Source organism: Corvus kubaryi, unplaced genomic scaffold (assembly GCF_017639235.1).
Source record: "Corvus kubaryi isolate FWS band 111438036 unplaced genomic scaffold, C.kubaryi_AGA036_p1.0 37394, whole genome shotgun sequence".
Lineage (NCBI taxonomy): Eukaryota > Metazoa > Chordata > Aves > Passeriformes > Corvidae > Corvus > Corvus kubaryi.
In genome coordinates, this window is record NW_024581133.1 from 12952245 (window position 1) to 12966376 (window position 14132).

Sequence of the window (14132 nt, forward strand, 5' to 3'; positions counted from 1 at the left end):
TTTTTTCAACAACTCAAAGCCATGATGGAATGAGAGATACTTTGATAATTCTTTTGCTTTCCAGTTAATTTCCAGATAACTTTTCTGCTTTTTCAAATAAGGGATTCTTGATTTCTTGATTTGTAACAGTGCTGTTTTGTCTGGGACTAACTGGCAGACTGTGGCTTGTTTTCCAGTGCATGCTGCTGTCATTGCCATTAATGAAGCAATTGACCATCAGGTTCCAGCTGACACTCTTACAGCAATGAAGAACCCTAATGCCATGCTAATAAATCTTGATGATCGACTGGAATCCACTTACCAAGCCACACTCTACAGAGCAAAGCAAGATAAGATGGAGAATGCTAAAAATAGGGTAGCTCAGTTCTTCTTTCAAACTATTTGCATGCATTGCTATTTTGTATTGCAGTGTAAACTGTGGGGAATTCACCGAATGTGTGTTTAAGTCCTGTATGTATAGTCTTAAGTGGATTTACTCCTTGTGGCTTTCTATTATGTTCCCCAGTAACCTATCTTACTGTAGAAAACAGGCAAGAGTTAGCTGTGTTAGTCTGTTTAGCTGTCTGAAATACGGGTTGCATAGATGCAGAACTCCTGTCAGCATTTTTATGTTGGGAGCGCATTCTTCTATTTTCATACACTGTAGATATGTTTTTCTAACAATGAAATGATGAGCAAAACTGACTGTTGCTGGAATTGGTCCATGTTGCTTTAGAGCACTGTATAATGCATGCCTAGCTCTGTGTACTGCTTTCTATGTTCTGGAGCTCTAGAAAAGACAGCTCTTAGAAATAATATATTTCTAAGCTGTCTGTATCAGAGCTTGACTATAGTTACTTTAAATGTATTTATGTCTAGGGCTTCTTTTTGCATGTGTAGAGGTAGTGTATCTGTGGCCTATCGCAGCTCTATATGGGTAAATAGTTACCCATCCTGACCTTTTCAGTTAGAAGGTCTGTAAGGGAGAAGGAATCAGTAGAAACTCTGATTAGTTTTTGTCTTCAGATTGCCTCAGAAACTTCAGATAGTGAGAGAGATGTGTATGAAGAGCTTCTGACTCAAGCTGAGATTCAGGGAAACATCAACAAAGTGAACAGTAGGTATTATATTATATTAATAGTCTTACTTGGAAGAGTACTTCAAAATGAAACCTGTGTTCCTCTTTTTCTGCAATGCTGACAAAATTGAAAAGCAACTCCCCTGTTTTTGTGGGTTGTTTTACTGGTGGGATGTTTTGGTTTTTTTCAGTTGTGTGGTTTTGGTTTTGTTAGTTGGTTTTGGTCTTGTTAGGTGGTTTTGGTTTTGTTTTTTAGTCATTATTACTACATAGCTGTAAGCTTAATTCTCTCTGACTTCTGTCACCCTTCCTTTTGGAAATGGATTGTCCATGTTGCTGGGCCCTTCAGTTCTTCATCTTGAATAGTGCATGCCATTTCCAACCATTAGCCTGTTTTTCAGGTACTGCTTCATAATTGACTCTGAAAGTCTTCCTTTTGGATTACATACCTAACATGCTATCTATCAGGTCCAAGAGTATTTCTTTCTGTGCAGTAGGTTATGTAAACCATGGGACTTCGTCAAAACTCTGTTTTACTCTTGATAGCACATGCAGCCATATCAAGGATTGACCTGGCTTTGGAACAAGGAGATGCATTAGCACTGTATGAAGCTTTGGCAACACCAGCCCTGGGACTCCGAGGATTGCTACGAGAAAATTGTGACTGGTATTTCAAGCAGTTTTTGAGTGATAGGCAACAGAAACAAGAGGTATGGAAAAGTGTGGATTACCCTGATTTGTGAGGTTTTTCCCCTGTTCCTGCCTTTCACCATACAACTGTGTACTAATCACTTGATACATACCTGCATTACATTTTAGTGTTGGCTAGAAAAAGTCAGTGTTAAGAGATTGAAGCATTCAGTAAGCCTGTCTATTATTTAGGTTTTATCTTGCATGTGAAAGGCCAGTATAATGTTTGTATGTATGTGCACATAAAATTCACCAAACCTTAAACTACTAACTTGTATGTGGATAGAACTATTAAAATTAAGGTATGTCCTCCCTTGTTTCACTGTTGTCAGTGCCCAAATAATGTGGATATATGTGTTTTATAAATGCCTATGAGATAAACATGAACTCCTTTTCACTGTGGGGAGTACCATCATACACCACTTGCAGGCACGGTGCTTAGGGACATGGTTTAGTGGTGGGCTTGGCAGTATTAGGTGTATGGTTGGGCTCAATGGTCCTAAGGGTCTTTCTCAGCTTCAGTGATTCTGTGATTCTACCCAAGTTACTCAAGCCCTCCTGCCTTCCTAGTTATACTCAGTCTCCATTTGTATTTGTGTAGTATCATATAGTCCAAGAAGTGTGTCTGTATAAGCCAAAGGTGCGTGTTGTCCATTTTGATGTTCTGCTAACTCTTTAGTTGCTCAGAGGAAAACTGCAACATTACATAATGGATTGTTTCATGGCAAACTGCACAATGGCTAATCTCACTCCAGCATGCAGCTCATGTACAGGGAGTTTTTTCCCACAAAACTGTGCCTTTTGTCTTAAATATTTTATCATTTTGGAAGCAGTCTTGCCTTTAATTGCTATGTTCACGGGACTGCACTTCTGATATAAACAAGATCAGGTTGTACAGATACATGGTCTTTCAGCACCTGAACTGAGAATCTGGTAAGTAATTTCTGATTTCCTTGTGTATATGGCGTTCTTCATTTGCAGAAGCTATATAGTATAGAGTGTTTTAAGTTAAAGTGGAGTATTTTTGTTGAGGTAATTGAATGAGTAATGTAACATTGTTTCACTCTCACAGTTTCTGTTTTTTCTTTAGGCTGGCCTTACAGGTCCTCTGCAGAAGGAAGAGTTGCAGTTGGGAGTAGATGCTGCTAACAGGGCAGCACAACAGTACCAGCAAAGTAAGGATCAGCAGAAATTATTGCAGCAAAGTCACCATGGATGTGATCGAAAAAATGATGCAGCGCAGTATTTGGGTCTATTATGAATGGTCATTATGAATGTTCTTTAAGTACTTTACAGCTGCTAAGAACATTAAAGAGAGGTGGTTGCCTTAATTATTGTAGTGTCTTTTATCCAGCTTTTACAATGTGGCTGGAGGTAACAGCATATAATTTGAATTAAGAAACATAGAATTTTTGCATCCACCTTAAATAACTTCTTTTTATAGAACACTTGTATGAATTTTTGTGCTGTGGATCTGTGAAGAAAATCTGGATTGCTCCAGGAGATGTGAAAGATAGGTTTATCTGCTGATCATTCACACTGAGCTACAGAACCTTTTACGGTTCCTGAATATCAGGTAGCAAATAAAATGCAGATCATTTGCTGATTGATTTTTGGTAGATGCTTCTGAGACCACACAGAGCTCTGACTGTGCTGGAGCAATTCACTTTGTGATAGGTAGAAAGGAGATTACCAGAGATTTGAGGAGAGAGGATTTAGAATACAAGAGGAAAATAGTGAATGCTGAATTAAGTAGGCAGCTACCTTCAGAGTACCTTATTTGCTAGGCATGGATGTCCACATTTGTTTACCTACTTGCGGTGTTTTAAGTTAGCCAGTGTGTACCCACTATGGAGTGCCTGTGTTACTGCCTTGAACAGGACAGAGGCAGAAAGGAAGAGAAAATTGGTATGATTCACCCATCCAAAAATTTGCAGTGAGGCTTCTTAGTACTGGATTATTGAAATGGTAAAACAGTCACTTGATAACCAGACAAAAAGGTGAACAAGTATTAAATATGAGCATTATGCATTTTAATTTTCTTCAGTAATGGAAGACTAACTAACTGAGGATGTATGGATCTGAGAGTTTGGCTCTTTCCCTGCAGTTAGGGTATTATTCTTTTTCTAGTTAAGTATTCGAGTAAAATAAAAGTGCTGTTATCAACTGCCTCCCTTCCTTATTCTTTATGCTCTTTGAATTTCTAGGACTGGCAGCAGTAGCCAAAATTAATTCAGCAATTCGAATGGGTGATGCTGAGAAGACTGTGGCAGAAATGATGAATCCAGAGGCCCAGTTACCAGAGGTTTATGCATTTGCTGCAGATCTTTACCAAAGGGAGCTGGCCACCTTACAGCAACAGAGCCCTGAAGTAAGTATCACCTTCTCTGTTATTTCTGGAAGTTGGCATGGGTCACTTGGTCTACCTTGTCTGTTTTCTTAAATGCATTCTTTGGAGCAAACCTGTCTTGAGTCTTCATAGAACTGCTTTGGTGTTCAGTCTGTTCTGATGTGGTTTAATCCTTAAATCTTGATCTAATTGGCCCTATAAGACTGTTCTTCAATCTCTTACTTGGTGCTCTAGCTTTGTTTATGATACTCATCTTTCTATTTTGTTGTTGTAAAGGTTGTCCCTTTGCGTTGTTACATGTCTGTTCTGACAGCTACTCTGTTGTTTTCTATGTGCAGCAGTAGTTTGTATGGAGCAAATAGAATTAATTTGTTGTCCTCTGTGTACGCAGGGTCACCTCACCCATCCAGAGCTATCTGTTGCTGTAGAGATGCTGTCTTCTGTGGCCCTGATTAACAGGGCTTTGGATTCAGGAGATACGAATACAGTGTGGAAACAATTGAGCAGTCCTGTCACAGGCCTTACAAACATTGAGGATGAGAACTCACAGAGGTGAATAATTCAAGGAATCATACCTGTTCTTGATGTTGCTTATATTCTGTGACTTCATGAATTTTCCTTCTCTTTAATTTTACATTATTTCTACATTATTTGTTACAGTATTGATTTAATCTCTGCTGCCTCTTGCATCTTGTTTTTGCAATTACTATTTCTTACTGGTCTGGTTCCCGTGCTGTCTCTCAATGCTTTCTCATGGGCTTCACATTAAAGCCATGCTGGAATACCATTAGGTTGTCGCTAGTACTTAAGCCAGCTCACCCAACATTTTCTTTGCCCTCATTCAGTGTTTCAGTGCTTTTCTCTGTTTGGCAGTTTTGTCTGTTTGAACCTACTTCACATTTGCGCTGACCATCCTCCACACAGCATTTCTCTTTCTCCCCATTTTCACTTTCAACCCTCCTGTTACCTCTCCCACTTTTGTAGAGTTCTCAATGCTGGATTTTGTGCTCCCTGACCAGCTTGTTGCAATGTGATGTTTACTGGGTTTGGGTTTTGTTTTCTGACAGATACATTGATGATTTGGTGAAGCTGAAAGCTCAAACAAGTGCAGAAGGAAATGAATTTATCACATGGAATGATATCCAGTCATGTGTTGATCATGTGAATAAAGTTGTGCATGAAGAACATGAAAGTGAGTTTTTCTGTTCAACTCATACTAGACTGATCGTAGCTTATAAGGAGTGCTAAAATTAGGTGTGTGTCAATACAAAAAGTTATTGACTTGTAGTTGTCACACCATCTTAGTTGTGGACAAGGCTGGGTGATCTGCAATATGAAAGTCTTGATTGCAGGACTGTTTGTTGATGGAGAGATCAGGTGTGTTTGTGGTATTGATGTCAGGATTTCAAAACTGTTCGTTAATCCTTCCTGTGTAAATTTCAACCCTTTTTGGATTGAGTATGTGTTGTCTGGTGTCAGTGTCTAGGATTAGTCTAGAATCTTCTCATTTTGCTTCAATTCCCCAAATTTAATGAAAGCTAGTATTACCAAAATCTCTCATTTAGTTGTGGCCTTGTCTTGGAGTGCTCCATCCTCCTTCCTAATTTGCTCTGTTCAGTAGAAGATACTATTCTTGGAAGTCTTATCCTTCTTTGACTGCAAATTTTTCCCTGTTCAGGTTTTCCTCTTCTTCCTTTTATTCCTTTTCCTTGAATCTGCATTGGTCTTTTTACCTTCCATTCCCCAGTTTAGTTCCCGGTATTTAGTTCCCTAATGGGAAGATGTGCAAAAACCCTCTGGAGTTTACAAGTGTTTAACACAGATCACTGATGAGACTCCAGCTCTCTGGGTGTGGGGACACTGATATTTGAGCTCTCATCATGACCATGCTTCTGCAGTTAATCCTTCAACTGTACTGTGTGTGTTGTGTCCTGCAATCACACTGCTCAGGGTTTCCCTACAGGGCTTACTGACCTGGGGCATGGAAACCTGTTTCTTTGCAGTTAAATAAAAGGTGTGGTCGAGGAATCACCACTAATGCACTCACAGGCATTTGGTCAGTAGTCCTATACTGAGAACTGGAAGAGGTACAGTATATACACGCATATACAGTGCCAGGTTCAATGGCACTGGAGCAGCCTGGTCTGTTGTGTTCTTGGTCTAGTGGAAGGTGTTCCTTGCCTATGGCAGAGGGGCTTGGAACTGGGTGAACTTTAATGTCCCTTCCAACCCAAACCACTCTAGGCAGCAAGTGTGAGTACTAAAAATTAAATACTCATGAAGGAAAAAAATTACTGATGCAAGCTGAAAATTGTGAATGAGTATTAACCTAATTTCTATGCTTCTACCCCTGCATGTTTTTCCTTTCTATTTCTTAGTAGTATTTATGTTAACTATCTTTTCGCAGTGGTAAAAGACTGGGCCTGAGTGTAATTATGAAAACTTCATCAAAACAGAAAATTGGAATAATTCTTCTTGTGCTAAGACAGTATTAGTTGACTTAAAATCCAGAGTGGAGATAGAAGAATCCTTGAAAATAGTACAATTAAACAAATTTATTCTTCAGTAGACCCTTGGACCATTCTGTTTCAGATGGTTTAATTTTCTTTTTTTTTTCTCTCATTTTCATTAAGGGTTCTTAATTTTTGTTTATGACCAATACTGAAAACCTCCTGTGTTTGACACCAACTTTCAAGCCACCTTTGTAATATTTATAATTTTGTAATATTTAATATCTCAGCAAGGCTCAAAGCCTTGCATTATAAGTGGGAGAGATTTGTCACAAGTGTGGAGGTGATGCTAAAATTTATGTGGTACGCAGAGACAAGCAGGTCTTCTGCCACTCCTTGTTTGTGTAGTTGGTGTGTTGTGTTTCACCTTGAAAAGCTTATACTGGAGAGAGGGTTAACTGTTAAATTAAAATCTCTCTCTCGGTTAACTTGTTTTCTGCACCTGCAAATAGACACTGTGTTTCCTGTTTGGGTCACATGAGTAGATTTGTTTAAACCACACAAACAAGGCACAGTTGGGGTGTGCGCACCCGCACTAGTTTCTTAGTATCTTTTCTGTGTAAGAGGTCACAGTGGAATTCTAAAAGTGTGTGTAGTCACAGCATCCTGTTTCTTTTAATGCTCCATATCATGTAAGAAAAGGTGCAGAAAATCCTGTAATGAGAAAAATTGTTCTCCTGGGGAATTTCTTAATTCTTTGGTCTGCTTTCTATATGCCCTTATGCAAAGATATGTTTTATCTTCTCTCTATGAATAAGTTAAATTAGTCAGAGAAGGTCCTCAAGCTATATGGCTATATATGTATTTTTTTTCCTGTGCCATTTCCTAAATTATCATATCTGATTTTTTATAAAAATCATGCCATCATTTCAGTGATGCAGTTCTTGCAATGTCCTCAACATATATTTTTCCCTGATCTCTACTCCATCCAAATACAATCTCTTCCCCAAGATGTTCTATTTTTCATATGAACTTCTGTTTTTGTGAGTCTTGCATTAAAGAGTCACAATATTTGAATACAATAACCAATGTTGGAGATCCCCACATTGAGCTCCTTTCTTTTATCTAAAGGGCTTTTCTGTTCTGCACTGGTCAAACCATGATTGGATCCTTCTTTAAGCAGGGAATTGAATCAAATGGACTCTGGGGTTCATCTCAACCTGAGTTATTTTGTCATTTTCAGGAGATGGTTGCTATAGATGGGACATGCATGATGTAGACTCTGTATTTAGCTAACTGTAAGGTTTGTATTTTGCTGAATGGTAAATTTTACTGAACTTGAATAGCATCCACTTCTCTGATGATACAGCTGATACTACATGTCCTTAATGAAACAGTTTCCTAATATATGGAGATACTGTATTTTTAAATGGTATTCCATGCAAGTCTTTCGTTTCATGTGAAGATTTCTTTCTGGAGAACCAGAACCTTGGAATATTGTGAACTCTGGCCATTTGGGCTTAGATAATTCTCTTCTAGAAGCTCTGAGCTGGGTGTCTGAGGATGCAGTTTTGTCCCTGCATGTGGTCTCCCTGAGTGATTTTTTTTTTTTTTTTAAACTTTTTTTTTCATTGCAATGCTCAGGAATTATCACTACTTTAGGGTGGAGAAATAGTCTTGGTTTCCTTACTAGTAAATAATGTTTTCTGTTAAAAATATTACAGTTCTCAGCTGTTACTTGATTTAGGAAGGGCTAACTGCACTTTTCTTCTGAAGCGATGCTTGCGATTATTGTTGACCAAAAATGGAACTTTGTCTTTCTACCCCTTTGCGTTCCTCCCTAGGGATTTTGGCAATTGGTCTTATTAATGAAGCTCTGGATGAAGGGGACACCAAGAAGACTCTTCAAGCCTTACAGACTCCTGCAGCAAAATTGGAGGGTGTAACCCCAAAGGTAGCACAGCATTACCAGGATACACTACTTCGAGCCAAGAGAGAGAAAGCACAGGTGAGTGCAGTTAAATGCACCTCTTGGAAGACCTTTGCATTAGTGTTACTGGATTCTTGCTGGTCTTGAAAGTCAGGAATCAAAATTGGCAGTGGAGAGGTGGGCATACCTTCAACTGATCTTAACCAGTCAGTTTGGATCTTTCTGTATTAGAGAAAGAGATTTCAGCTAACAGCGTGAGTATTCATGAACTCTGGAGAGGGGTGTAAGGATATTAAGTGCATGTGGTGACTTACTACAGCTACTCTCTGGTCCCAAATGAAATACGTATCTTTTTTGTGGAAAAGTAATATGCATCATCTGTTTTTGCAAGGAGACCATGTTTATTCCAGGAGTACTGAACTTCTGAATGCAAGTTTTCTGCAATCTTAAGTATTTTTTTCTAATGCTGTTTGTTAAATGTCGTTATAGGCATAGTTATATATGGCAAAAAGAAAGTTTCTGAAAGTGGAAAAAATCTGTAAAGTGATAAATTAGAAAAAAGATGTGAAGCAACATACATGCTACCAGCAAAATATATGCTGTTGTTCACCTGGTGACACTTCCATAGCTTATGACTTTTTTGAGCAGAAGTTGTCATTAGCCAAGGACTTCGACGTACTTGTACGTAGTTGCAGCTTTCACTAACTGAAAGGTGAAGAGAGAAAGAGCAAGGTGGAAGAAAGGATGATGAGTGCACGTGTGTGTACGCAATTCATTTTGGGGTAGTATGGATAGGACACTGGTTGGTTTTTTTTTTTCCCCTCATATATTTACAGAGAAGTAGCAGATGTCTGCTTTCAGTGACTTAAGAGTGTTTTGTTTTCTTTTTTCTGCTGTGGAGCTCATTGCTCTAATAGCAATGCACAATTTTGTATAGTGGCTATGGTCTAGATTGTGTTGAACCCTTTGTTTTTTGACTAAAGGTCAATTGGGATGATGACAATAGCTGAAAACTGTATGCATTTCTGATTAAAATCATTAAGCAGCTTTCCCAAGGGCCTTGACAGGGTTAATGTTCCTCAGGATCCATTTTGTGCTGAAACATTTCCTCCCGCTGAGTCAGAATGAAACAATGAAATCTTTTTATCCTGTGCTTAAACTTGTGCCAGACTGTGCTGGTAACTTCTCAGTTGGTATGAAATTACCTTATTTAGGCATAAGTAAAGGGCTTCTCCCAGCAGCATGGGAGTAGTTCTGGAAATAGAAAGATCATATTATTAAGTAAAAATGTGGGGAAAATAAGCACAATCTGAAGTCAGCTGTTATGGACTAGTGATTTCTGTGCCTTAGGGCTAAGAGGGATTGTAGTTCACCTAGACTAAGGTGAAGACGTTGTTCAGTTGCTTACTTGAATGGGGAGTGCTGTATCATGCGTGTTTCTGGTGTGATGATGTGAGACAGAAAAAGCCAGTAGACTGTAGTGTGTTGCACTGTGTGTACCTTGCAGAAAGCCTTGCAGCAGTAAAACTGTAGAAAAGCACGAGATGGTTTTGGTAGTCTTCGGTTTGACTTTTGTGGGTAGATAGTGCAGTACAGTTACAGTGATTATTCTCCTCCACATTCTGGACAGGAATTTTGCTGTTGCTGGTACTTTTGTGGGACTGTCTGGCTTTCAGATGAAATCTGCCTGTGAAGGTCATGTTAAGCTCTTGAATGAAGTATCATTTAGCCAGTCAGTTTCAGATCTGCCAAAACAGTGGGAAAAATATGGAAAGCATATAAGGAAATGTTCATTTTAAGTCTGGCCTTAAAGCTCTTGAATGTTGCAAATAGTAGTTCTTTTGTGCAGTGTGATGATTATTCCATTCCATAACTAAATGTTTCCTGTGTTCTGTTTGTATGAGGAGAGTTTTCAGAGGGATGGCAGTTGCATCATAGCATTTATTTCGGTAGTTACCTACAGGAAGCACCAGTGGGTGGGGAGAAGCTTATGCCTGGCAACTGCTGGGTCATTGTTCTTTATGTATATTTTGGGATTTGCAAAACACTTGTCTCTTTCCTCCTCTCAAATTTCTGCATGCTCATTTGGGTGGATTTCCCAGCCAAAATACAGGATACTATGTGATCACTGCTCCTTGACAAGCAATCTGTTAAAATAAAGACTTAAAACATGGCTTTAACTGCTGTGTGTGTGCACCCATTCACAATGCATACAGTGCTTTTTGCTTTGCTAATTTGTACAGGTTTTGCAAAGTTTTGTGGGCATGGAAATGAGCAGCCTGATGCGACATCAATTACCCAAAGTTTTATTAGTTTCTGCACACAGATGTGTATTATCAGCTCTGTGTAGTCACCTTCTGTTGGAGGACTAACTTCCTGGGAAGTCATATCCTGTTAGCTAGTGTGGCTTTAGGACTAACTGGTACTGCATCCCTGGCCTTGTGTTCTCTCTGCTTATTAGAGTGATTCCCACTGACAGAATTTCTTCCTTGTTCTGTTTCCTGAAAAGATTTTTTGACTGGGAGAAAGTATTGAGTTTGGTAATGCTATAGTAGTTCTGCCAGTCACAAATACACATGACATCCTTGTGCTGGACTCAGCTAGGAAGACTGGAATACTTCTTATTCACTCTGATATGGAAAATTACTATATTCGCTATTTCTGAATATAGGCTATTGAACTTTGTAAAAATAGTGATACTTTTCTCCTGATATTGTACATTTTTCTTGTTGTATTCTCTTCAGGACACACAGGATGAAACAGCTGTACTTTGGCTAGATGAAATTCAGGATGGGATTCATAAGGCTAACAAGGACACAGAGGAGTCCCAGAGATGTAAGTATTATCACACAGTATTGCAGTTAATCCCCACTACCAGCCAAATACCAGTTATTTAAGGAAAAGTTGGGAGCTAGAAATGTCATGTAAATGTGGCAAAGGAAACCAAATGAACCTACAGGTGTGTTTTTTTGAGGAGTGAATGTCAGATTCTTCAAATACTAAATTTCTTCTATTGTGGGGGAATACACGTTTCTTTCCAGTTTTGCATTTGACCATTAGACCATGTTACATCATTGGACAAATCTCTGACAAATTGTTTGTCATTTGCAACTAATTGTGTGTGACTCTGGGTGGTTAGTTAAAAGTGAGAATGTTCACATGCACGATTGAAGTGGTGTTTTCTGGTGAGCATTACCTTTTATTTGCATGACGTACTGTTGTCTTGGTTCTCTTAGGTATTACCAGACAAACACTTGCATGTTTTTCAGATACACAGATACACATCAATGATACTCACCTTTGATCCTTAACGCAGTTTGCAGGTGGACCCATAGTTGCATCCCAGTCTTTATAACAATGTCTGCAGAAACAACTAATTACTACTCTAGTTGTTGAAAAGACCTCTTTTGAGTTGTGGCTGGCTCTGCCAGAAGAATCTGTGTTAACTGAAACAGATGTCAAAGGAGAGCTGTAACTTTGTGTGTTGAAAAGTTCTGGTGGTAAATCAGCACCAATCTGGGACTTCAGGCACACAAATTACATGCTGTCAGGTGCAGTTCTACACATGGTTGGACACTCTGTACTGAGGAAGCCTCTATACTGCAAGTTGTCTGGTTGTTTTTTTATTTTTATTTCATGTTTGTGTATCTTACATACACCCCAGCTGAAAGGGTGTGTTCATGTTGCCTTGCTCTGTCTGCTGTTCTGTGCTTGCTGTGAGTTACTGAGCCCCTGCACTAACCTGCTTCCTCGTGTTATCCAAGTCTCCTTAGGAATTCTGGCCATTAATGAAGCAGTAGATCGTGGTGATGTTAGCCAGACCTTGAGCGCCTTGCGTTCACCTGATGTTGGGCTATATGGAGTCACTCCAGAATGTGCTGAGACGTACCAGCAAGAACTGTCAGAAGTCAAGAAAAGGGCAGCAGGTACACCTTAAGTAGCTAACTGTTTAAGTGAAATAAATGCAAGATTATTGTACGTGGAATTGGAACCAGAGGTAAAAAAAGCCCCTGGGAAGAAATCTTGTGTTGTAGGTGGCAGCTGTGGATTTTTTGTGAAATAAGGAGGTTTTTTTCAAAAAAAGTGTGTGAATAGTGTAATGTTCTCCACTTGTAGAATATATTGTGTTTAGGTAGTTCTCATATGAGGTCATTAGGGAGTCAGAAACATTCCTTTCCTTGCTTGGAGGAAGAAAAGTCTGTAAAGTAGATTTGCTGCTTGTAACATCTGTGCGCATGAAAGGTAAAACACTTGTCAGATTTTCAGACTTCTAACTGTGTTTTCTGCTCTTAGGGGGCAATGGCAGTGAATGGGTGAAACACTGGGTGAGAGGAGGCTATCATTATTATCATAACCTGCGGACCAAAGAGGGAGGATGGGATGAACCAGCAGAATTTGTGCAAAATGACACACAGCTGTCACGGGAGGAGATACAGGTAGAGTAGATAACACATGCTCTTTCTCTGAAAAGTTGATGTCCCTATCATTCCCACCCTTAATGCAGCTCTAAGATAGAATACTTCAGTGCCATAGTCATGTTAACAAGCTTAGTAACTCATTTGATTTGCTAGGCATCATCAGATTGTGTGTGTCACAACTCCTTGTCCTATTTCAGAAAAATTTATCCTGTCCCTAGAAGAGTACAGGACCATGATGTCACTGTTTTTTGAAAGACAGCTTTGGCATTTCTTGTAAGCACAATGTGGAAAGCTGATGTAACATCCTTTTTCTTGTACTTCCATTTTCTTTTTCTGGCTCCTCTTCCTGTCATAACATGAATTCAGAGCACCATATCCGGAGTCACAGCGGCCTACAACCGAGAACAGCTGTGGCTTGCAAATGAGAACCTGATTATGAAACTTCAGGCTTGCTGTCGAGGGTATCTTGTTCGCCAGGAGTTCAACTCAAGAATGAATTTTTTGAAGAAGCAAGTCCCAGCAATCACTTGCATTCAGGTAGTGATACCCTTTAATTCTATTTGAAAGTTGTCCTCTGCAGTTGTTTTCTGTACACAAGCTTATTGACAGTTTTTGTTCAATTCAAGTAGCTACAGCACACAGTTGTCTTTGCCTCATATTGTAAATTATTTACAAATATTTCCCTCTCCCAGTGAGTTTTGGTATATTATTTGCTTTTAGGTGTCATGTATAATCAATCCAATAATCACATAGAATTGGAGAGAGAAAAACTTACTTGAGGAAGCTTTACCAATTTTTTTTTTTACACATTTCAGTGTTTTGGGGATAGGGTAATATCAAGTGTGTTGTATGTGTTGATGCAATGAGATGCATTGTTGCTGTGATTGGTCATGAGTTCAAGAAAACAACATGTTTTTCAGTATTCTTAAGTAAAATTCTTCCCTTCAAATTTGTCCAGGGATTTGGAGGATTGAGGACCTGAAAGAGATGGTAGGATAATTCAGCATGAAATTGGGTGCATTTACAGGACAGCAACAAAACAATTCTTTCTGTGGTGTTGTAACTGAAATGTGTGCAAATGAAATAGTTGCTTTGTACCCTATCACCATTTTATTATTTCAACAGTATGTCTGTTTCTGCCTAAGTAGCACATACTCTGCATGTGTATTTAACAAAACCTCCACACCCACTCCCAGCTCATTAAAATAACACTCCCTCCCTTTAAGTGTAGTCCAGC

General features: G+C 39.1%; 1 protein-coding gene across 3 annotated transcripts in view; it reads left to right on the plus strand.

Moving 5' to 3' along the window:
• The window catches only part of IQGAP1 (IQ motif containing GTPase activating protein 1), a 55758-nt gene that overhangs the window by 21960 nt on the left and 19666 nt on the right, over positions 1-14132 (plus strand). For all 3 annotated transcript variants that reach the window (XM_042039036.1, XM_042039035.1, XM_042039037.1), the window contains exons 8-19: positions 177-355; positions 1006-1096; positions 1604-1767; positions 2838-2922; positions 3955-4118; positions 4489-4649; positions 5165-5289; positions 8392-8555; positions 11222-11312; positions 12242-12403; positions 12771-12913; positions 13262-13432. In XM_042039036.1, coding sequence (XP_041894970.1) covers positions 177-355; positions 1006-1096; positions 1604-1767; positions 2838-2922; positions 3955-4118; positions 4489-4649; positions 5165-5289; positions 8392-8555; positions 11222-11312; positions 12242-12403; positions 12771-12913; positions 13262-13432 — 1700 coding nt within the window. The remainder of the gene's footprint in view (positions 1-176; positions 356-1005; positions 1097-1603; positions 1768-2837; positions 2923-3954; positions 4119-4488; positions 4650-5164; positions 5290-8391; positions 8556-11221; positions 11313-12241; positions 12404-12770; positions 12914-13261; positions 13433-14132) is intronic.